At 43.1% G+C, this 25,689-nt stretch overlaps 1 protein-coding gene across 6 annotated transcripts; it reads right to left on the bottom strand.

Moving 5' to 3' along the window:
* Window positions 1–1,456: 1,456 nt before the first annotated feature.
* On the bottom strand, window positions 1,457–25,689 carry ppp2r3b (protein phosphatase 2, regulatory subunit B'', beta). 6 transcript variants are annotated; one of them, XM_084689360.1, is made up of 15 exons: window positions 25,450–25,689; window positions 22,270–22,654; window positions 8,018–8,203; window positions 7,239–7,342; window positions 6,110–6,212; window positions 5,735–5,809; window positions 5,455–5,541; window positions 4,132–4,288; window positions 3,867–3,915; window positions 3,641–3,730; window positions 3,373–3,548; window positions 3,168–3,280; window positions 2,955–3,058; window positions 2,774–2,829; window positions 2,294–2,433 (listed from the first exon to the last, which is right to left on the bottom strand). In XM_084689360.1, exons 2-14 carry the CDS (start codon window positions 22,621–22,623, stop codon window positions 2,811–2,813), a joined length of 1,617 nt encoding a protein of 538 aa, XP_084545486.1. In that variant the 5' UTR covers window positions 22,624–22,654; window positions 25,450–25,689; the 3' UTR covers window positions 2,294–2,433; window positions 2,774–2,810. The 6 variants fall into 6 exon arrangements, with proteins under 6 accessions (XP_084545483.1, XP_084545482.1, XP_084545485.1 ...); XM_084689357.1 differs by lacking the exon at window positions 2,774–2,829 and having other exon boundaries at window positions 1,457–2,433; window positions 25,440–25,689; XM_084689356.1 differs by lacking the exon at window positions 2,774–2,829 and having other exon boundaries at window positions 1,457–2,433; window positions 25,450–25,687.

Raw genomic sequence — 25,689 nt, 5'->3', positions numbered from 1 at the left:
GGATTTATATTGGATTTATACATTCCCTTTGCAGCATTAAAAAGAATGTCATTAGTCACTCAGATTGTAACTAATATGTTGATACATTAAGACTATGATCTACTGACTTGCCCAGAGAAACTTAATAGTAAAACATTTGTTTAATGTCACAAAAATCATTGCCATATATATATATATATATATATATATATATATATATATATATATATATATATATATATATATACTGTATAACTTTGGGGATTATTGTTAATTAGTAAGATACACAATGTCAAAGCCTGTGTTTAGTGAAAAATATAGTCTTCCTTGACCTCGAGTAGTTGTCCAAGCGATATAGGATGGAACCTTTGTGTGCGTTGCCCTGTTCCACAGTCCCAAGCTTCTGCACTGGAAGGGCTGGAGGGCAGGGGAGCCAGGATGTCTGGACCAAGGGGCTTCTATGTTAATGGACTGGACCCACTCATCTCTCCAGTAATCAATAGGAGCCTGTAAGAGTCTAGCAGCTCCCAAGCTTGCTGAGCCAAATTCTATTTGTAAGAAGAATTAGAAGAACAAAGAGAAGGGTGAATAGAGTGAGAGAAAAGAGAGTAAGACATGGAAAGAGAAGTGGAAGAAGGGATCAGACACATATGATACATTGTTATTCATTCAATGAAGCAGGATCAGATTTATAAGGAATAAACTGAAGATCCTTGAATGGATTTAATAGATAAGTGTGGAGCAATTAGGGTATAACATAAATCTGGATTATGGCAAACACAGACCAAAGCATTACAAGACCAGAGGCATGTGGATGACATCAGCAAACACAAAAATTAGGTTTATACATGACTTCACATTGTCAGTGGAGTATCTAACCAGTCAACATGGGGCCTGCTGTAGCCATGCTAACAGCACAACCTATGGTCAGGGGTATCCAATAGGATCCATTACCTCTTCTTCCTTCATTTGATTTACCCATTCTGTCTTATCTTCCTTTCTGTTCACTTTAAATGGGTCCATCAGTGAAGTGTGTACCAAAACCCCTCAAGATAAATTGTAACTATACTGTTTATCATTACAATAATTTATTTTTCGCACACAATAACTTCACTGGGCAGTCTGATGCACTCATAACCAAAACCATTCCCTTACTTGATGGAATTAAGGTGGTTTACCTGTCTGTTTGCAAAATAAATCGACACAAATACATTTCCAGTTGAGTGGAGAGCAGCTGGTAGAAAACAGTTGCTGCCCTCTGGTGGCTACGAACGCATTCACTCACATTGGCCGGGTTTCCCAGATTCGTTAAGAAGCTCTTAACGCTAAGAGCTTCTTAGGAGCGTTCTAAGAGCGTTCTAGAGAGTTCTTAAAACGCTCCTAAAAAGCTCTTAGCGTTAAGAGCTTCTTAACGAATCTGGGAAACCCGGCCATTGTCATTTCATTTCTTAAATAAAAACATACACTAATAAATTAATAATTTGGATTCTTTATTTGGACAAAAAAACATATAATTAAAAACTGGTTCCTTCTTGACTGTATGAAAGTACATTGTTAAGTATTTTTTCAGAAAGAAAAACGTGAACATGATATATCTAACACCGTTGACCAACTAATTTGCAACACAGCAAGCACACAATAAATATTTACAGCTGTTTATAAATATGCAAATAAAAGGTATGCAACCCTCACACATGAACTTCTTTGATACAGGAGGAGAAAGGCAAAATTATTACTCTTCATTTGGGGGATTTGAGGGATACTTCAAAGGAAGTGTTGGATCTGGTATTTAGAGTAAACTTCATGTCTCACTCCCAATACACCTGAGTTAGTAGGGGTTTAGTAACTGTGGTTAAAATGTGTGTATGGCAGCATATAAGTCAATGTGTAGCACTTCTGTGGCTAGTGTGAGTGACCGTGCAGGGAAGCAGTCCTGGTGACAACAACCTGGCCTCACGCTGCTCCCAGTCACCACATCTATAGAGGTGAAGTTGGTTGAGGTAAGGAAACAGGAGAAGCGTGGTGAATGTGTGTGAGGGTGGGACGTCAGTGTTGACTTCCATCAGAGGCGGAGGGGCACACACAACTCGTGGTCTGACCCCACAATAAAGATCGAGGAGTCACTTCCTGTCCACCGTTGGAAGTTTCCTGTGTTAATGTGTTTGGCTGTGTTGGTGTCAGTGTTTCCTGTCCTGTGTGCAGGGGAAGGCATGTTGTGCTGCTGTCTCAGTGAGATCTTTCAGTTGGACTGACAACCTACTAAAAACGAGTTTCTCTGCCCTAGAACAGAGGGAAGTAGCGAGAGGAAATGATCACTCAAAGTCATCCTGATATTTGTACTGGTCCAGGTCACAGTGAGGGTTGGGGATCCCAAAGAAGCATCTCTTGTCCATCCTCAGACCCAGATCACTGGAAAGATGCTGCTGTTGCATAGGGCTCAGAGGAGGGTCATACCTTGGGGGTGAGAGACAGGAAAGATTATAAAAGACTTGTTAGAATTTCAAACATCAGTGACTTCATGTTACTGAGGTAGTCAGGAAAAAAAAAAGGGAAAAACATCATCACGTGACACCCTTCAAAGCTGTAGGTCTGTTCAAGGGAGAGTGAGTGAGTGAGTGTGCAAGTAAATGTGATAGTCCTCTACACTTCTATGACTGTCAAGATTATCAGGAACTTTCACTACCATTGCAGAAGCCATGTGGCTGGAGTTCGGGGTCTTAGAACTGGGCACGCATGGAGAGATGGAGAATAGAAGAATATAATCTGGATCCTGCTGATACTTTGTGTGTCTTACCTGCCCAAGTAAGCAGCCTTCCCTAGCCAGCTTGTCTTTATAAGTCTGTGGTGTTCCTAAAAGCGCCACACAACACACCAATAAGCTGTATCCTTCAACCAGCACTTGGAGACCTTGGTAGTGATATCCTATGGTACGAGTGTCAGAGAACCAGCCCATGCTGCCAGAGGGTCAGGCTTACCCATCATACTGGTCGTTAGCAGTCTCCTCTGCCACCAGGATGTCGTATTCCTCTGCTGCATACTTCTCCCAATCAGACATGTCCTGGACATCAGACTCCACCTCCTTGCAGAAACACCAGAGAAACAGTCAACACCCGTATCTGTAGCTGCCTCGGGATCATATTCAGGTGCAGGGATGTCAACATTCCGTCACATGCCCCTATTCCCCTTACAACTGAGAAGGGGTCCTTCTGCTCATGGTCCAGGTATTTCACAATGTTAAAGAAGGTGTCGAAGAAGATGTGAGTCATCTTGCACCTTTTGAGGTCTTTCAAGGTGATTTTACCTGCAGAGACACAGACGGGTGCCCTCAGATACACAAGAGACAAGCTACAGTGCAAAGACGGATTAACTGTGTGTGTGTGTGTTATGACGGACCTTCCACCTCAGGCTTAACCAGGTCTAGCATCTGGCAGAGGCAGTCTTCAAAGGGCAGGGGCTCTATAGCCATGGTCTCCAGCTTCTGACACTGCTCCTCATAGAAATACTCCAACTCATACATGCTCAAAATCCCGTCTCCATCAAGATCCATACAGCGGAACCAGTACTCTATACTGCAAGAGGGGATGATTATTCAGCACTGCACAAGTACATTCACAGAGATGTATCAGGACCACCAAGTGTATGTGTGTGTGTGTGTGTGTACCTGGTGTTGGTCTTCTTGTCCTCTTCTGAGATGAGGAACCACACAAAGTCAGCGTAGCTGATTCTGCTCTCCTTGTGCACTCGTCTGTCCCTGAAAACACCAACAACAATCCTTATGTCAGCATCGCCAAGCTCTAACACTGGAACACCACAACACTAAGCTGTTGAACGACAGGAGCTGAGTCTGTGCGTCCAGGTTTATGGACATTGACGGCTGGATGACTAGCCTGGAGACGCATCCTGAGAAGATCCTCTGGACCATCCTGTGGGAGATGGCTGGAACACACAGAGCAGAGAAGATGTGTGGAGATCCAAGCAACGCTTCAGTAAGGGCTAATGTAGCAATGTAACACTGTTTCTGTTCCAAATAGAGCGAGATTCATTCTTAACTCAAAGACCAAAAATTACAAAAGATTGTGGTGGAGTGTGCGAAAGGGAACAAGGGAAAACCTTAGTGTGTGTGTGTGTGTGTGTGTTTGTGTGTGTGTGTACCTTGGTCATTGTGTCGTACAAGGTCTTTCTGGTGGATGTATAGGTCGTGGTCTGTGTCCAGCTCCCAGAATTTGCAGTAGATGACATAGAAGTGTTCGTAGGAGAAGAATTCTGTCAGCTGGTTCACATCCTCCTCCTGCTCCAGTAGAGCCACATTCTAGAAGGTCAATGGGCATAGTTCATTTAACTAAGTTAATCAATTAACAAACCAGTTAATAAATCAGTCACAGAAGTTAGTTTTGTGGATTTGGAAAAGGCCTTCCACCGTGTCCTTCCCTGTATGAACGGTGCCAGAGTTTTGTCTGCATTGCCGGTAGTAAGTTAAACTTGTTCCCGGTGAGGGTTGGACTCCGCCAGGGCTGCCCTTTGTCTTCGATTCTGATTATTACTTATATGGACAGGATTTCTAGGTGCAGCCAGGGCGTTGAGGGGGTCCGGTTTGGTGACCTCAGGATCGGGTTGCTGCTTTTTGCAGATGATGTGGTCCTGTTGGCTTCATCGGGCCGCGACCTTCAGCTCTCACTGGAGCGGTTCGCAACCAAATGCGAAGCGGCTGGGATGCGAATCAGCACCTCCAAGTCTGAGGCCATGGTTATCGACCAGAAAAGGGTGGAGTGCAATTCTCGGGTCGGGGAGGAGATCTTGACCCAAGCAGAGGAGTTCAAGTATCTCGGGGTCTTGTTCACAAGTGAGGGAAGAATGGAGCGCGAGATCGACAGGTGGATCGGTGCGGCGTCCGCAGTGATGCGGGCTCTGCATCGTTCCGTTGTGGTGAAGGAGCTGAGTCGAAAGGCGAAGCTCTCTATTTACCAGTCGATCTACGTTCCTCCCCTCACCTATGGTCACGAACTATGGGTAGTGACCGAACGCGAATACAAGCGGTCGAAATGAGCTTTCTCCCTGAGAGACCCCGGACACCCTGTCCGGGAGGGGCTCAGAGTAGAACCGCTGCTCATCCGCGTCGAGAGGAGCCAGCTGAGGTGGCTCGGGCATCTGATCAGGATACCTCCTGGACGCCTCCCTGGTGAGGTGTTCTGGGCACGTCCCACTGGAAAGAGGCCCCGGGGAAGACCCAGGACACGCTGGAGGGACTATGTCTCTCGGCTGGCCTGGGAACGCCTCGGGGTCCCCCAGGAAGAGCTGGTGTAAGTGGACGAGGAGAGGGAAGTCTGTGCCTCCCTGCTTAGGTTGCTGCCCCCGCGACCCGATTCCCGGACATTAATAAGTCAATTAACTAGCCACTCAACCAGTCAGTCAACACAACAAATTAACCCGCCAATCCTGTCTGGCAGCATTTGAGTTGTCACCAGAAGTGTGTCCTACCTGCAGAAAGCTGCTTCTCCTAAGTTCTGAACAGGTGATCCTGCCACTCCAGGATCGATTCACATTGTAGAATATCCTCTGGACCACCTGTACTCGCACAAGCACACCAACACTAGGTTCCAGCAAGGAAAGTACTTCTGACAAAACACAAGTGAACTCCCAACAAACTATGCTTTAGCCAACTGGTGGAGGGGAATGGTGTTAAACACTGAGGAGTGAGTTTAACTAATTAAGCTCAGTGTGTGTGAGTGAGTGAGTGTGTGTATGTGGTACAACTTACTGTGGTAATGTAGCGTGAGTGAAAGTCGGAGGCTTCCTTCAGAAAGGCCAATCCAGCATGAGAGTTTACCACATCCTGAAATACACAGGCAGAACTATATCTGTCTGACTATGTTCGCATTTGCAACACACAGGACATATCCATCCCAGCATTAACAACAGTCAAAACATTAGTTAACACTGTGAAATCCATTTTCAGGTACTGTCGTGTGGAAGACAGTCTGCAGTACCCCCAGCAATTCAATTGAATTCACCTTAATGATCCAAAATAAAACTCAAGCATAATCCCCACCAATAGTTCCCCACACCAACTACATCCAGCACTCTCCCCTCCACCGAAGGTCAGAGAGCTGTGCCACCCCACACACATACACACCTGCAGGAATGGAATAAAGTCTTCTTGTTCCAGATAGTTACAGCCAGGTTTGGCCAAGAGTTGCACAAACTTAGACACCTCGTCGTGACAAGTCTGCAGCGTTCTGGAAATGGAATACAGAACAGATGGCGTCAGCCTTTCTCTCAGTAGGAGAGCAGTACTGGGAATAATCTAAGTGTATTCATGTATTGAGCAGGATTCTGTGGGCCGAGGTGCTTGGTCCGAGTTCACGTCATCTTGAACCTTGCCATCCCACAACCCTTCCAAGTCAGGGAGTAAGGTCAGGGGTCACAACCAGTTATATGGATACTGACAATAGTCCTACTGCAAGTGTGTGATATTTTTGCTTTTAGATTGTATATCTAGTTGGACCTGTTTCTAGGATAAATTGGTTTATCTAGTGACTTATTTTAAGTTCACATCACACAATTTTATAAAGTGATACTTTCTTACTGCACTGGTAGCCAAATGTACTTAATGCAAGTGTTAAGCATAAGTAAGCTTGTAACAAAAATTGCAATTACATTTGATAGGGCAAATATAACAGCTCAAAACACAGGCCTGCACTGCTTCACTAAGCCCCAGTCACACACACAGAGCCTGGGCACTCCAGTGTCAAGGTCCAGTCACACCTTAACATTCTGGTCAACGTTGTATGAGGTTAGAAGAAACAAAAGAGCGTTGTGTGATGCTATCGTCTTTATTTGTCGGTGATCGGCGGAAAATGCTGGTCCCCAAAAAAGTTTGGAACATGCACAAAAGTGCTAATAGTTTTCAGGGGTGTCTTACTTGGTCGCTGTTACACGCTTCTCATGTGTCAGTTCCACGCTGGTCATGCGTCAGTCCCACGCTAGTCATGCGTTAGTAACACGTTAGTCACTCGCCTTAGAACGCTCGAAATTGAACGATTAGAACGTTCAGAGAACGTTGACCAGAACGTCATGGTGTGACGGGGCCTTTACATTCAGTCCTTTCCAAGTCTTTATCCCTGGAGACAGACCACTGGAGAAATAACCAGGCCTCTGAGTATTGCTGTTCATCTCTGATGTGGGTCTAAGGACTGCACTGTGTCCTGTAGAGGCAGTGAGGACCCCTATGGGAGTCTGTGTCTGTGCACACATTGTCTTACTTTCTCCACATCGCTATAAACTTGTGAACGGACACAAAGCCTGTCCTGTCGCCTCCTGCAGAGTAGAACAATGGAGCTTTCCAGTAGAGAGGACACTCACACGCCTGGATGGAGGGGAGGGGGGGGGGGGGAGAGAGGGAGAGAGAAACAGTGGGAGAACCAGTTTTAGACAAGTGGTTTAGATTCTTTTTTACAAAGAAAACACACCAGGGCAGGTCAAACGAAAGGCTTTAAAAGTGATGACATCACCATAAGAAATAAGCTGCATAATTTCTGAGCATTCACAACAGCTAAAAGGAAACAGCTTCAGGCAAACAGGAATAAGCAGACTGCTTAGCAGACAGTTATCTAAAAAGTACTTTAAAGAGTAGTGTTTCCCAACCAGGGCTCTGCATACCCAAGGGTACATGGGTAGTATATAAATGTTGCACAAGACACTAGGAGCTGTCAACATCGCAAGTAGAAAGGTGTGCTTCACATGTATCAAGCTGCTAGTGTGGACACAAGCTGCTAACACACAAACCACAGCGGGGAGAACTAGTCTGGTCAGTTGACGAAGTTCATCAATAGCACAGCTCATGCCGACATTCACTACCTTTAGGAAATCTATCTGGCGTCTCTCAGGTACCATCAGGTCATGGCTTATGAACCTCAGGGGGCCAGTCATAATATTACTTTATGGGTAAGGACAGTTTGTTCAGCTAACATTGGTTCAGTCAGGGGGCCTAATGGTGCTAATGAAAACCATTAGCTGGGAGGCAGTGGAGCATCACTCTCACCTTGGCAACCTGCCCCATGTCCTCAATGGTGGCCCTTTCATTGGGGAATTGGGAAAATGTTTTTTCAATTTTGGAAATGAGGCTGTCGATGTTAAGGTTGGCTTTGGGCCTCCCCCGCGGGAAGTAAAACTTTGGAATGCTTTCACTCAGCGGTGTGGCGACAGGCTCCTCGGGCTTCACCTGGACCTGAAGGGACAGGACAGAAATAAACATGGTTAGGTCCAGAAGCCAGCATACACACTTCCCAGGCCCTTCATAGGTTTAATATGTCATAGTTGAGACACCAGCATCATCACACTGCACAGGTTTCATGGGACCAAAGGTAAACGTCAGAGAAAGCATAGAACTAATTACTTATAGCTAGCAGCAACGGTTAGCTTAATTGTTTAATTGTCTTGATAAAACAAACCAACCTTAACACCCAGTTATGACACATTTCTTTTACAGAAATGTCTTTGATACAGTGAAATGATACACTGTAGTATGACCATATTTCTACATCAACCGTAATGCGACTAGCGATATGGGAGTCCCATGACGGTGTCAATGACTTTTGCTAAAAACGCAAACCCTCATGAGTAATACATTTACTTTCAATTTAAAACTAGAGCATTTACTAACACTAGCTACTAAGACTCATCTTAACACCTAACCCTCGTTCCCACAGGCCTTTTAGAAGGCTGTTTAGGTTGCAAAGACAGTCATTTTCCATCTTGCTGATTGTCTCAGTCAATTCAAAATCCAGACTAGGAGAACATCTATTTTAATAATTCTAAGGTTGTAATAAGGCCCAAAGGTTCACAGAGTTAAAGCAGTTGAACGACCTGCACGGCTTACAAAAGTGACAGATAACAAGTGACCAGATAACCATTGTTGCTGTGTCCATGGCCATTTGACCAACACAGAGGGGAGGGGGTAGAAGATCTTGGCTAGTCCTAAATACCATGTTAAATTGGGGACTGACAGCAGTTGCTAATGACAGCTGGAGAGATCTAGACCAGGCAGGAATGTAGTGCCTGTCTATAGACAATGTTTCTCTCATTGGCAGGACCAGGTAAAGAGCCCGGGCTAGTTTGTGTTCGACAACACCCTTGTCTTTGCCCTCTGAGTCTAGCGTTCCTAATCCTCACTAACTCAGACTGTCAATGTCATTCCAAAGTACAGCAGCCCACAGTAACTTAAAACTCCTAGTATGCCAGGGCATAAGCACAGCTGTGAATGTGTGTGTGTGTCCAATCAGGACACAGAATAACAGCTTTGTCTGCTGAGGCCAAGCCTTCACTAGGCACCGCAATGTGTGTGTGTGTGTGTGTGTGTGTATGCGTAAACTATAATCATGTCTATGGAAACAAATCTTTCTCCTTTAACGTATCACTTTACAAAGATGACATCACGCAACATCATTGTATCTGGCCAAGCTGTCACGATCAATTTGATTCCAAATGTAGCCGTATGATTTACATAGGCATAACATTCATGACAAACGTGCTGCTAGAATATCATGTTCCACCTACGCCCACCAGCAGTCAGCCCAGGGTTGTGCTTGCCCAGCCCCTTAGTTAAGTGTAGTAAAAGAAACATTTTTTTTTTAACAGAAACTGTCTGATCTGTGTTGTTGTACTACTCACATCTCTCTTTCGCACTTACTGGGAGCTAAACACAGTCTGGCCAGCAGAGAAAAGCTCTAAATCAAAGTCTGATTCCCACACACTACTTACACAGCTCAAGAATGTATCAACTGGATCAGTCTTTAATATGTTGGGTGTACCATGTGACTTGACCCCCCCCCTCCACACACACACACACACACACACACACACACGAAGGACTCTACACTTAGAGATAAAAATGGCATGTGTTATTGTGCCCATTACCAGATACATGGTTAGCTGCTTCTCTCATCATCCCACATGTCTGGGCAAACTTCATGTTCCATGAATACAAACTTTTGTAAAAGATCCTACTATGGCCACACGGAATTAAATCCTACATAGCCATATAAGGGGTACATCTTACTCAGATTGAAATACCTTTTTATGGCTGGTGCACGCACGTTTGCGTTGAGTGGTTGTAAATGTTAAGGCCTTTATTCAGTGGGATTCTGTTCAGTGTTAAACACTGTGATCCATCTGTGATTCTCTCTGTCCCCTCTCTCTTTTTTGTCTCTGCGCGGGTGTCAGTTATGGCTATAAAAGGACACACACATCTCCTGTTGGCTTGCTGAACCGCATGCTCTCCACTTTTCTCTTTTTTTCAGTCCCTCTTTCAGCCCCTGTCCCCCTCCCCTTTTCCCCTCTCGTCATCATCCCTCTCTTTTCATGCTAACCGCTAGCAGAGCTTCTAATCCCTGTGCTATTCCACACATTTACTAGGAGGACAGCATTCCTGTAAGGATGCTCATACCCAGGATGAAGGGCACTTCCACCAGACCACGCCTGAACTCAAAACATTGCCTATTTACTCCTACAATACCCACAGACCTACCACAGTGAGACTGGGGCTAAGGTTGCTGTAGCCAATGCTACAGATGTGCTTTCAGCTAAGGGGACATGCAATCAGAATCACATTTATTCGCCAAGTAAGTTTGCACAAACAAGGAATTTACTATAGAAGGAAGGTGCAATAAGCCACAGTGGGAATGTCTGATAATGTAGTGGTCTAATTTGGCCTAGTCCTACTTAGTTAAAAACTACCAGTCTGAAAACTACCGTATTCATAGTGCCATGTTGGTTTTGGGACATGAGTAGAGCAGACCGTTTCAACTATTAAAAAGCCCAGTCCATCAGTAGCCTGTAGCCAGCACATTCCCTGACCCCTCCGACAACAATGCCCAGTGCTCCAAGACCACAGGCTCACAACCAGAAAGTATTGTACCAGACTGGCACACAAACATGCCGACTAATAAAACCATTGGCAAACATGCTGAATTTGCAAAATTAGACAAAGATGCTAACTGACAAGACAGAGGGAGAGACAAAGACAGATTTAATGGGGAGCACCTGCCTGTCCTTGCTGGAAGGCTCGGAGCCTCTTCTTGAAACGCGAAGGCAGGACAAAGTCACAGCCGCGCGCCAGCAGAGCCAGCTCCTTCCTCAGGTCAGGGTCCTGACGCAAGTTCAGCTCCTTCATCCTCATCCTTGCGTCAGATAGGATGGGACTGCTTAAACACGCAAAAGTACACTCCTATGTACCGATCCAGTTGCAGCAATAGGCACAATTCCTCTGTGTGTATGAGAGAGTATGTATGTGTCAGTGCTGGTTCTCTCTCAGACTGGAAGCCTCTTAATGCCGAAGAGCAGCTGCTGCAGAGACTCTGAGCTCAGCTCTAACCACACTCTGCCTACAGACTGTCCGGTCCCAGAGTACGCACACACACACACACACACCCCCACACCCTCCGGGGTCAGGGAGCCCTAGCCTCACTGGAGAGATAAGGGAGTGTGTCTCCATGCCTTTTTGGCCTTTTCAGTTAGCATTACTCAACTCTCAGAGAAGGTTGGGTAAAGAGAAAGACTTGTAGCTACAGCAGATGCCACAAATTTGGGGATGCAGCTGAATGAAAAGATAAGATGTTGGTCAACACCGATGCCTTCCCATTTTATGAGTCAGAGAAAGATGCTTCCGAGATGCTGGGTGGACATCTCCACACCACTCACCAGCTAACTAGTCAAGGCTAATACAAAGCTGAGGAATCCAGGACTGACTGGCAGACCATCCACCTGAATAAGTAATTGAACCACTTTTCAGGGGACTGAATTCATCTGACATACCAGGTCTACTGAGTGAGATGAACCCAAGACATGCTGGCCTGCTTCTCTATCACTTAAAGCTGTACAGTAAAGAAGAGAAGAACGGCATTCTTAAGACAACTGATTAAGAGGAAAAGCATAAAGACAGCCGTGTTCTCCCAGCCCTTTCAGCTCTGCCTGTGTTGTTCTTCCTGTGGCAAGCTTGGGCTGCCAGCCATTCCTACTCTCATTCTAGCTGACTGCTCGTGTCGGACACATGGGGAAGTGTCACATTCAAAGAAAGATAGCCAAACCAGTCTACTGGCCTATTAAAAGTGCCAGCCTCGGTTTGGGAGGAACCAAGAAACCAGATCTGGAGAAACAAGTGTGTATCTTTAGTCCCTCACACAAACATCCTCTTCTGTCCTGGACTGACAGCAATTATATCAATTCCACATAAACAAGGTGATCCAACAGCAGCAGCAGGCTGTCTGCCCACAACAGTGAGCAGGAGAGGGACCAGCAGGGCTGAGTGCAGCTAGAACACACACAATTTAATACACCCAAGAGGTTGGAAGTGTAGCTCTGTGGTGTGTAAACATGGCGGGTGTGGAAAAAACAAAACACAAGCAGGCTTTAATGTAAGTATTTTTAGATTACAGGATCACAGAGTCCACATTCTTCCACTAGTTTCAGATCAAACCCACTTCCTGTTGTCTCCCTTTCGCAGGATGCTGCAGTCCTTCGATAAGCCATTTGTGTGATGGCAGTTTATGCAATGTCTTTATGTTGTTCCCCTACACTCGTCCATTTACAGTAAAAGTTATTTAAAGACCCCCTGCTCTGAATTATTTGTTTTTTGTATGTGCCCTAAAATGTCTGACCCTGACAAATTGAATGGTATCTGTGCAATGTCTGTCATTAGAGGTTTTTTCACAATCCTCTAATGAAGTTTGAAGTCTACTGTGCACTTCTGAAAAATCTGAGTGAAACGGTCCTATGCTAATGAGATTTGTGTCATCACATATTTGAGCCAATCGCTAGTCATATCGCTAGCCAATCGTCTAGTAATATGCAAATGATGCAAACCATCCCAGAAGCTCCAGCGCAGAGCAAGAGTGGAATTTTTAGGAAATGTTTGTGATAGCTGCGAACTCGCACATAATTCACACTGTTTACATACAGTTAGCCGACTGGTTTGCCTTGGTAAGTATTGACATACTTGTAAAGATTATATTTATATTCATAGATTATAGATTATATTCATAGAATCCAGAATTGTTCAATGAGGAACAAAGAGTAGACGTGCTTTTACCCATATTTCTGAGTTTTTATAGACTTTTTATGTGGGGAAAACCATTTTAAACAAAATTTGAATCATAACAGAGTATTTTTGGATTGAAATAACTTAGTTCAACAACCTGAAAAGACAGATTAAAATTGTTGTCAGTGTCAGACTACAAGCACCAGGCCCGAAACCTTTATCTTCACCCTCACACACACACACACCTCAGGGGTTTCCAGCAATCATCAATACAAACCTACATAGAGTGACCCAGAATAGTGGAGTCCTCCTGACTGTAGCATGATAGAAGTGGATCTACCCTATGGTACAGACCTGATTGGGAACCACATGGCTTTTCAGACAGTTTGGTTTGGAATGTTTGGAATGGTTTGGAACATTCACAGTTTTTCCCAAACTGTGAATGTTTTTCCCCCCACATGTTAACCCAAAAAACGTATTGATTCAAATTGTTACAAAACTTTAGAATGAGTTATTTCAACATGTTTGTCCTGCTTCTTAAAACAAACAAGTGTAGGCCTATATTGTGAATCATATGCTCACAATTTTGATTTGATTGCCAAGACAGGAACAATAGATGGGTTAAGACATCACCTACTGAGTTGAATCCTTTAGATTGAAAAATATCAAATACATTTGGAGCACTGACATTTCCAGTAAATAACAACTAAATTCAGTTATTTTCCCTATTTACATATCAGATATTAGAGATGGGAATCTTTTGCTACCTCACGATTTTTTATCCATCAATAAAGAATTCAAAAACCTTTTTGAAATATGTGAAATCGCTTGAAGACTGAATCACAATTCATATGTGAATCAATTTTTCCCCCAACCCCTATCCCTATATCCATTTTAAAGTCTGGATCTTGTGATTCTATCCACATATTCGGCATCGCAGAATATATAGGGCCCTCCGGCACTCAGACATGGTTATAAAACTGAGCAAGACTATGGGAAGAGGTGGTTGGAGGCCAAACATCTACAAGCAACATGGGCACAGAGGTGGTTTGAACACAAATCCAGAGAGCCACAGCCCAATCCTCTCCAATCTCAATGTTTGAGACCAGGATTTGAGATACATGTGAACCAAGGCCAAAAATATGGCTCTGGCTACCGGCTGCCTGGTGGGCTTAGAGACCGCCACTTAACAGAACATGATGTGATCACATGAGCAGGCTTACATAAGAGAGATAACACCAGGACGTAGTCTTCATGGAGGGATTCACTTCAATCCATAAGGCCAATGTGACAAACAGAACTGGAGCAAAGGAACAAGAGCTGGCAAAACCCACATCAATAGATTATAGGATCACTGTTGCTACCTACTAAAGAGCTACACAGAGATTTCAATATATTTCACCATAATATTTTACTGATACAGTACATAATACAGTATATGATAATAAAGACTATACTTTCATCACTCAAATCTTGAGTGTTGTCAGCAGGGTCAGGGAGCGAAGAGGCCTGTTTAGCACCAAGTCGGATAAATCAGACTGCCACTAACATGTTATGGTATTCGTAGGAAATGAGGAGGCAAATGCAGTTTTGATGGTTCTTTTAATGACCCTCAAGGGAATTACGATAACGGAGGCACATAACTCAGAATAAACAAAAATACATCGGACATGAGAAGTCAGTAAAGTGTAACGCATAATAACCGACAACCAAGTCACAGAAAAACCCAGGTTAGATACTCTGTAACAAAGATCAGATGCAGGTGAACAAAAAACACAAGTGTGCGCAATAGCACGTAATCAGCACTGGACAGCGCCGCCACTAGTACTCCGGTGAATCTGAGCGTAGACGTGGAGTCGCTGGTCCAGACGTAACACCCCTGACCCTTGTTTAATCTAGTCTTTCTGAGGCCATGCAGACCTCCAGTTTCCAACAGTACATTCAAAACAAACAGCTTGATTACAAGCACAGTAGTAGTGATGGGCTGCTGTGAGGGAAGTGGGACTACAGGGGACACCATGATATCCAGACTGAATCTTCTCGAACATTCCACTAAAACATTTACCAATCAGCCATAACATTATGACCACTGACAGGCTAAGTGAATATCGCTGATTATCTCGTTATCACGGCACCTGTCAGTTGGGTGGTATATATTAGGCATGAAAAGTGAACATTTTTGTCCTCATAGTTGATCTGTTAGAAGCAGAAAAAAATGGGCAAGCGTAAGAATTTGAGCAACATTGACAAGGCTCTAATTGTGATGATTAGATGACTGGGTCAGAGCATCTCCAAAACTGCAGCTCTTGTGGGGAGTTTCCTGTGTCTGCAGTGGTCAGTCTATCGAAAGTGGTTCAAGGAAGGAAAAGCGGTGAACCGGCAACAGGGTCATGGGTGGCCGAGGTTCATAGATGCAGATGGGCTGCCCCGTGTGGTCCCTTCCGGATGAGCTGATGTAGCTCAAATTGCTGAAAGAGTTAATGCCGGTTCAGACAGAAAGGTGTCAGTACACAGTGCATCGCAGTTTGTTGCAATTAATGAATAGCTTATGTTATTCATTAATCAATAGAACTAGGCCTTGGATACTAGTTAGAATGTTCTCATGTGTCCGGGGTCGGAAGAAAGTACTTGGTAAACGTCCTCTGTGATGATTACAGGGAGAGCTCCACCTATGATCTCTATCTGCCCTAAGAATGGTCACGGACTGGGAGCTGTGAATCTCTTTTTCTGTGACTGTTGTAACACCATTACTGCCTGACTGTCACCATCTGTGTTTATTTATTTTTTAGCATTGTTGCAGACCATGTACACCCTTTCATGGAAATTGTATTCCCTGATGGCAGTAGCATCTTTCAGCAGGATAATGCGCGCTGCGACAGAGCTAAAATGGTACAGGAATGGTTTGAGGAACACAAGTTCAAGGTGTTGACTTTGCCTCCAAATTCCCCAGATCTTAATCCAATTGAGCATCTGTGAGATGTGCTGGACAAACAAGTCCGATCCATGGAGGCCCCACCTCATAACTTACAAGACTTAAAGGATCTGCTGCTAACGTCTTGCACACCTTCAGAGGACATGTGGAGCCCATGCTTTGACAGTTCAGGGCTGTTTTGGCAGCAAAAGGGGGATCTGCACAATATTAGGCAGGTGTTCATAATTTTATGGCTGATCGGTGTATGTTAGGGGTGGAACGGTACATGTATTCGTACCAAACCATACAGTATGGGCGTCACGGTTCGGTGCATGAAATTGCACAGAGAATACATGATATAAAAATAAATACAATTTGCGTTCAAATTTATTAATGTAATGCGAACTACTGTTACATACTCCTGTTCTTTAGGGACATCTAATATGTAGCTCTAAAGCTCTGATTGGTGCCACCTTGAGTCAGAGATAGCTAGCAGCACTAAGGACGAGTATGATTGCAAGTTTGGGAAAACTTTGGTTTCCCATTCAGGTACAGTAATACAGGCGAGAGAGTGGTGGATGAGACAAGCACTGTGTGTCGGCGTTGTTCAGCAGTTGTGGGCAGAGACGTGTAGTCTGGGTAGGCAAGGTAGGCACTGCCTTCCCTGCCAAATTCAAACGTAAAAATGTTTATTAAATAATTGTATTTAATAAACTTGTATTTTTCTGTTTATTCTTGTGATTTATATATGCAATATGTGTGTTATTCTAATTGTTTAGACGTTACAATGACAAATGTAGAATGTTTTAAATTTTTTATAAGCAGTGCTTTTACTGTCAATTCACTGCGGACGACAAGCGAAAAACTCACTTTCGCACTTCGATCCTGTATTCTTCAACATGTATGTTGAAAAGCACAACTCATTACACCAGCTATTGTAAGCATAATCCCAGCTAAATTCAGGTCAAAATGACAGCAGCGGTGTCTGCCGATATCACGGAGTTGAGGAATTTCTCCAAGCTCGACATTATTCAAAAATTAGTTAATAGCAAGAGGAAGGTCTACGCCAGACCTAGATGGACTACTGCAGCAAAAGGGACAACATGTTTTCGATCGTTTCAAACAGACTAGTATGAAGAAAAGATATGTGGCTCAGCGACTGAAAGCTACTGCTTGTGTGACGATATGTAACGGACGTGGCCACGCCCGGTCACTACAAGGTGTCGTTCGCCACTCGCTGGGCTCGAACGCACGACCTCTGACTTGCCAAGCGCGACCACTACCAGCTGCGCCAAAGAAAAGCTAGCTATTCGTTCACTCTGGTAGCCCATTACATACCTGAGGAGAGAGTTTCACAGGTTCACACCCGTTACACTTGTACCGTTTACTGCGTTTACTGTTTTGACATATTAGCCTAATTAGGTAATCTGGCTTACATAACTCAGTGCCTAGCCTCTTACTGACATAACCGCACATAACTGGTTGTTGGGTATGTGAGTGGAAACACATCTAACGTGCCAACGCACCACCACGATGCCACATCACCCATGTGTGCCAATAACTGGAACGAGACAAAAAAAAATGTCCAACTTCTCCTCCCTACAGTGCTTCACCAGCCATTAGATACACATACAAATAGAGCCCAAAAAATCACTGACGCCATCGGAATTTACATGTTATCTTCCATGTGCCTTTTCCTCCGTTGTACCAAACTCGTACCGAACCGTGATGTCTGAACCGCAGTATGAACCAAACCGTGACTTCAGTGTACCGTCTACCCCTGGTTTATGGGCTGATCAACCACTATCTGTCCTTCTCCTCTGTACACTGACCCAGTTCTGGGTAAACAACGCAGGCATAGGGGAACAAAGGCTATGTATATCAGTGTCCAGTATCAGAGACTTGGACCAGCTGTAGCACCCCCATGACTGACTATAATTTAATTTCTTAAGGATTTGTATTCTGGAATTCCTCTGTCTGTCTTTAAATAGATCATTACTCTAGTGCTGACCACAGGCCTGTTGATAATGCCTCATGTCACATCAGAAGCTATATATATACACATACACATATATATATATACATATATACATACACATATATATATATACATATATACATACACATATATATATATATATATATATATATATATATATATATATATATATATACATATACATATACATATATATACACACACACACACACACACACACACACACACACACACACACACACACACATATATATATATATATATATATATATATATATATATATATATATATATATATATATATATATATATATATATATATATATATATATATATATATATATATATACACAAAACCAAATTAATGCACACCCTCTAATTAATGTAATACTAATGGTTCAAGAGTAGGGCTGCAACATCGAATCGATTAAATCGATTAGAATCGATTATTAAAAGCATTGGCAACGAATTTCATTATCGATTTGTTGTGTGCGCGATTATTACGCCACTCAATATGTCGCGGAGATGTTCGAGTATATATTTTTTTTGTTTGTTTATTTGAGTGCTGAGCGGAGGTACAGGAAAGGCCATCGGAGAGACGTTGTTGAGTAATGTTCTGAAACACATGGCGGAAGCAGAGAAATCAGTACAACCCAAGTTATCCAAGATGTGGAAGCATTTCACACTAAATACATCGAAACAGTGTGTTAATTGACCGAGGTGAAGTTAGTTTCATACTCGACATTCGTCTCACATTCGGAAGACGCTACTTTGCAGCATCGCGTTAGGGACCGGGTGAAAACAACCCATACCATTTTGAAAAAGAGTATCTAAACAATGTCTGGTATACTTCCACAGCCTTTACTTTTTCAATGAAGTTTCAAATAAAATGGTAGAAAAATCACTAGGGCTGCAACGATTAGTCGACGTTATCACCAACGTCGACAATAAAAAATTGTCGTCAAATATTTCTGTTGTTGACAAACCGTTTGATCTCATAGGACCTATTTTAAGTGCCTGCAATAATGTGATTTGACCAGTGCGGCGCTGTAGCGCTAGACTAATGCAGCCCGTATGCTATCCAATAGAAGAAAACTGCGGTAAACATTTTAGCAGAGAATGTCTATATATATATATATAGAGAACTGCCACTCTTGGGAAACTTCCGGGTTCTGAACTGGTTGAAGTTCCATGTGAGGGCGCTAACAAGCGAGTGCAGAATGAATGGAGGTCTATGGAGCGGTACCCCTCAAAATCCACTTTTCTCAGGATATAATTTTTTGTCTAGTAATTTGAATTCTGAATTCGAAAGGGGAGGCAAAAATAATACACACTGCTGGCTGTTAGATTGTTTTAAAGTCGCCTTTCTGTTCTAAAAAGCTTTTGAAAATGTAATTGACGTCATACACATCGTACGACCAGAGCTACTGCTTTACGGCAAGCTCTGGTCACTTACTTTTTTCTCTCAGGGCATTGACAACACAGCTGACAGGTTAGGCTCTCCCTGTCAATACACATGGTAGAAAGAGTTTTGGCTTGCTAATGTTGTTGCTAATGTTGCTATTGCTCTGACATTCTGATTCCGCTTCGGATGCCATCAAGCGGGAGCTCTGGTCATATCAGTCCTTCACTAACCAATCAGCATTAATTAGCAGAATGCTAGCGTGTTATGGGCAACAACGACTCACCCTGTAAGAAATCAAAATGACATAAGTACTCGTTCATTCAACTTTCGACCTATAATCCATGTTGAACATGCAAAAACTACAATCAAATCTGAGATTTCTCAACGACAATCAGGCGAAAGAGACAAATTTAGCCGTTTAGCTCCATAGACTCCCATTCAACATGCACTCGCTCGCAATCACCCCCAGTGGAACTTTGGTGGAACTGCAGCCAAATTCGGTACAATGGGGAGTGGCAAGGCTCTCCTTAAACAGGCTCTGATTTTAGGGTGCAAACGGCCTTGATTAAGTATTGTGTGGTAAAGTTTCACTAAAGATCCAACTAAAAATACTGTAATATGTATTGTGTGCAAGGCGGAACTTGTTTTCCATGGTAGCACAACATGCATGCATGAACATTTAAAACTAAAGCATCCCTGCACGAGAGGAGATGGAAACGGCAAGAGGTGAGTGTGCTCAAGCTGGGTGGCTAGTTAGCTACACCAGTTGATAATAACAAATTACGCAGTATTTCACGGATACTAACACCGTAGCAATATGTCCACAGACAGCAGTTATACAGTTCAAGTATACGACCATTGTAATGAGACAAACAAGAAGCCAGTCCAGAAATTATACTGTTATTCACTGTTTTTCATTGAACAGAACACTGTTGTCTTACAAGAGATATGTTTACATTCCTCCTTTTTTTTGTCTGTAATACAACTGACTTATTGTTTATTTATCTTTTAAATACTTTAAAGCAACATGATTGAAACAATGCTTAGAGAGCATTTTTTATTTTGGTTGGACACAATTGGACAAAAAGAGATGTAATAGCTGGTTCAGTTGGCTCAAAGTGCAATACAAATATTTTTTTCAAAAGCTTAAGTGATTTCTTGGTTTTATTTATTAGTTAGAATAAGTATACCTCAATGCTTTAACAAATTGCAAAAGCAGAATAATCGTTCAAAGCATTCTGATTAATCAATAAAAAAATAGATGATTAGTCGACTAATCGATCTAATAATCGTTAGATTAGTCGATTATCAAAATAATCGTTTGTTGCAGCCCTAAAAATCACTAATCTTTGAAAATAGCTTAATCCCCTCAAATCTTAACGTTTTTTAAAATTGTGTCAAAAAAATCTTACATATACACCAGATTATTCTAATAAAGTATGGCCTACTTCCACAGCCTTTCAACTTTAAATAAAGTTTTAAACAAAACTCAAATAAATTGCTCATCTTGGAAAATATCATTAAATCCATGCTTATATTAATAACTTTTTCAAAATGGTGTGCCTGTTTGTGCACATTCTGAAGATTTTTGCACTGTTTCTCAGTTCTGTTTTTGAATAAAGGGTAGGAAATGAATGCTTTTTTGTTTTTGTATCCGATTCATCAATTAATCGAATAAAGAATCGACAGATTAATCGATTATTTAAAAAATCGTTAGTTGCAGCCCTATACAGGAGTGACACAAATGTACAATTTGTAAAATAGTGTACAGACTTGAATGTTAGGAAAGTAAGTCTGATCTCATTGTGGTTGTATGAAAACCAAGCATTTCTGAATCAAAGGCAGGGTTTCCCGCAGCACTTTGCAGCTAAGGCAACCACCTATGCAACACACGCCTGCCGCCGTAACAACGTCGTCGCCCTTTCATTCCAAACCGTAACCAATGCCGGTCTCCCTTCTCTGCAGAACGCATTAGTCTAATGCATTAGTCTATCACACAAACTAGCCCCCCCAAGTCTGACGGCAAACCTTACCACCTTAACTAACATTTTCTGCGGGAAACCCTGAAAAGGATGGATATTACAACAAAACCATGTCCGTGACCCTAGGAGAGCCAACTCTCACCTCTGTAACATGCTAACAACATATGTGAGGCAGGGAGTCCTGGGACACACAGCTGACCTCAGCTGTCTGAACCTCTCACTGTCAACACATCACACCCTCCACTACACTGCGCATTCAGGAATGTCTTCCCCTCCACAGCCCCACACTGCGCATCCAGGAATATTTTCCTCCTGCTCTGCCTTTCACTACCCTTCCAGGAATGTTTCCCCCTTCCCCTAGATCCCTAGTGTGGTAGTGGATTTCATCTAGTATGGGAAGAGAGGCCCTCTCTCATTGCTTGTTGATTAAGAGCTACTTATCAGCATTTACTAGTTTCTAAACAAAGTGGAAACTTGGGAAATTATGGATACAAATTAGCTGCTACCAATATTCAAAGAGGCATAATTTGTAGGATAATACTATTGTAGTTTGAACATGAGTTAGCATCTCTCTCTCTCTCTCTCTCTCTCTCTCTCTCTCTCTCTCTCTCTCTCTCTCTCTCTCTCTCTCTCTCTCTCTCTCTCTCTCTCTCTCTCTCTCTCTCTCTCTCTCTCTCTCTCTCTCTCTCTCTCTCTCTCTCTCTCTCTCTCTCTCTCTCTCTCTCTCTCTCTCTCTCTCTCTCTCTCTCTCTCTCTCTCTCTCTCTCTCTCTCTCTCTCTCTCTCTCTCTCTCTCTCTCTCTCTCTCTCTCTCTCTCTCTCTCTCTCTCTCTCTCTCTCTCTCTCTCTCTCTCTCTCTCTCTCTCTCTCTCTCTCTCTCTCTCTCTATAGTGCTGACAAACAGCCTGCTGTGAACAAGGCCAGTGTGGACAGATCGTAAGTCACAAAAACGCCCAGGCATTACCTTCTTGGTGCTGAGAGACCTGCGCAGGGCCCTGCCGTTGGCCCCCCCCACCCTGCCACTGCTACCACTCCCCGAGGGCAGCGTGTGTGAGGAAGGGGGGTTTGAGGGGGTGTTGAGGGGGGCAGACCCCCTCTCTACCAGGCTCCTCCTGGACACCCGGTTGTTGTTCTCATTGAAGGACAGTGACCGCTTTTCCCTTGCATCCCCCAATCCTAGGTCAATGCTTTGTCCACTCTTGATGAGGCTCAAATAGTCTTTCAGCACACCAAGGGTGACCGGTTCACTCAGCCAGGTGAGGAACAGCTGGTCCACCTTCATCTCCAAGACAGGCTCGAGCACCTGATGTGACGGCATGATGACTCACTTCATCCGCTAACAACTCCACCTGCAGTGAGAAATGAAGAAAAAAATAAGGACAATTAACAGACAGATGGAATAACTGCCAAATAAGTAATGAAAAACAGTGCACCACAATAGTAGTAGAGTAACAGACAGTTAATGAATGGGACTTCCATATTGATCATTTAAATACCCCAAATTCAGCATTGGGACAGCTACAACTAGCTGCTTTAAAGCTCGCTGTCAGTCATTTCACCCACAAAAACTGCAAGTGTGTTTAGACAGTTGCTGCTATTGCAAATTTGCACTTGTTTTACTGTTTGTTAAATTGAAAATTTGTCAAAGAAAATGTTATGCAATGACAGTGGCAATTACCAGATAGTTCTATACTCGGTACACGAGGGCTGGGCGGTATGACGGTATATACCGTGCGACGGTAGAAATGTGTCTACCGGGAGAGATTTGGCTATACCGTTTCAACCGCGGTATACTCTTGTACTATATTTTTGTATTACACGTGTCAATTAAATGTATGTTTGTTGTATTGTATATAAGCCATCATATAAATCGCGATAATTAGAATTGTAGTTGAACTTTTATTTGATTTGCTATTTTCGTTTGACCTTGAAACACATTTGCGTTGGTCTGACGGAATTTTCGATTTTTGAGTGTATTTTGTCTATGCGGACCACATTCATACTGATGCTAATTAATTATATATTTGAGGACCCATTCTGCAGGTAACCAATTCGATTTGTTGTTCAAGTTGTCTCCTGCTGTAAAATTTTTGTTGTAAAATTACACTGGTGGCATTGCTAGCATTCTTGATCTAGGATGAATAGTGACGGTTAACTACTTACTAACTGAGAGTGAGGTCATGCCGGGAAATATCAAACTGAGGCTTTAACGTATCGACCGAGCTTTAACGAGGTTAATACACCAAAACCCAAGTTATATGGATAGTAAAACTCAGACTGATCGCTTTCGCTCATTTTGAAATTTTCGGCGGAGGGCATTACGGATCCGCATTGAGCTGTGAGTAGGTCACCACGCAGATGGCACATGCGCGAATGTTTACAACGGATGCATCGCAATGGCTCGTAGCCCCCGTTGCTGTAAGATACCTCAAATTTAGTCATTCTCATCTGATCACCCTGATTTGCACACTCATAATAATTTCAACGAGGGGAAAGGGGGATATCGCGCGCGCCATAACTCCAACAGAATAACGGTTAACAAAGAAGTGTACAACACTGGCATTACAGCGTTTGTATTCACACACATACTTGATGCTATCTACCTTTACATTAGCAATAGTAACTCAGCTGTTAGCTGCAGAGCTAATGTTACAGCCACATTCTAAGGGTAGCAAGCTAGGTAACCATATACAGTAAAGCAACAAAATGATGTAGCATTAGTTAGCTTACTTGTCCATGGTTTGTAGCTTGACCAAGGAGAGTTAGTACTGATCCAGAATTTAATTTCAGCAAGGCCAGCTTTGTATTGGCTCAAGTTGAGGAAACAGTGGTGGCTGAAATGTTTGGCGCAGACATGCAAAACTTTGGGAAGTTGTGTTGACATTTCCAGCTAAAATAAAGTTAAGATACTGGTTGTGTAGAGGCTTGGATAAAGGTACTAAAAAAATAATTTTGTTTTGTACATCCAAACACTGAGCAACTGTTTTGCTTCGTTCGTTTGCTAGCCATGATGTCTCTCCAGGAAAAACCGATATAGCACTTGCCTTGGCACGATCGTTGCTCAGTTTTTCATGGGCAGGCCAGATTATCTGGGCGGGCAAAGCAGAGATAAGCGCGGTAGCCTGGGTCCTTGTAACGTCACAAGGAGGAGATTTTCAAGCAATTGAGCCTTCATTTTCTCAAAGGCGGAGAAGAACACCCAGGGCTTGGTTTACACCTATTGAAAATTCTAGCCACTGGGGGACCAAAGGCAGGCTAGGGGAACTCATATTAATGTTGAATAACCCCCTAAAGTGAAGTTTACATGTACTGTGACCTTTAAGTCACTGCAGCATTACATGTGAAGTAATGTGGTGGTATCGATTGGCACAATAAATTAGCTCTCAATCTCTTTTTGCTCCTCAGTTGTTTGGATAGGCCTACCCATCTGCACTGGGGATGGAGAAGAGACTGTGGTGTAACGAGGGAAATAAAGAGTCAGACAATGATCCACATGTGGCGCTGAGGAACTGAGTTCTATCACTTGCAAGTAATTGCAGCGCGCGCTCAAAAAAATCTAATGTCAGTGAAAATTCAAATAGGACGTAAATTACAAATATATCTCAATTTTAAAGGCCAATGCTGCTATATAACGCTGAAGGATATAGTTTGACTCAGTGCTTTCAGTACCTAGTCACATTTCGCGACTCGTATGTAGCACAATAGTAATAATAGGTGCGTTCGACTTCATGCAGCGCCGGCTCTCGGCGCCGCCGGCACTGTATGAAGTCGAATACACCTAATACTAACGTCCCCATACGCTGCCTACATACGAATAGTTTTGCATAAATGTATCCATAGCAACCTAACCTAACTAACAAATTACTGTACCTACAGCTACAGCTAGCGACAGTTTTCTTAGCTAACTAGCATTAGTAGTACTGTAGCCTACTGTACAGTACTATAGTACTGTTGCACGTCTAGCTAGCGTTAGTGAGCTAGCCTAGGTAGCACTAACTTACTGTAGTGCTACCTAGCTCGAACTGCTAACAAACCAGCTAGTTGTTCAACTCATTGGCAACAGCGAGTACGTTCTTTGGGCAGGAAGTTCAAAATGCATATTATTAAAGTTATACAAAATTGCTGATAGCTTACAATACATCACCTGAAAGTTTGTGCTATCGAAGTTGACATTGGTTTTGTATTGAAATCACCGGTTAACCCGCTTCAAGTCAAGCACCAAATCTCGTTCCCTTAGTAACCAGGAAGCGTTACTAACGCGAGAGTCTCTTTCCCGTATATATATCCAGAGAATATCTTAAACAGGCTCTGATCATAGAGTTAATATAACGGCTCTGATACATCTAAGCTCTTTCCCACCTCCCCACCTAACCGTGAATGTCCT

Source organism: Hypomesus nipponensis, chromosome 23, assembly GCF_054491055.1.
Source record: "Hypomesus nipponensis isolate SF chromosome 23, ASM5449105v1, whole genome shotgun sequence".
Taxonomy (NCBI): Eukaryota; Metazoa; Chordata; class Actinopteri; order Osmeriformes; family Osmeridae; genus Hypomesus; species Hypomesus nipponensis.
Note: the sequence above shows the minus strand (reverse complement) of the source record. Positions and strands in the feature narration are given on the sequence as shown.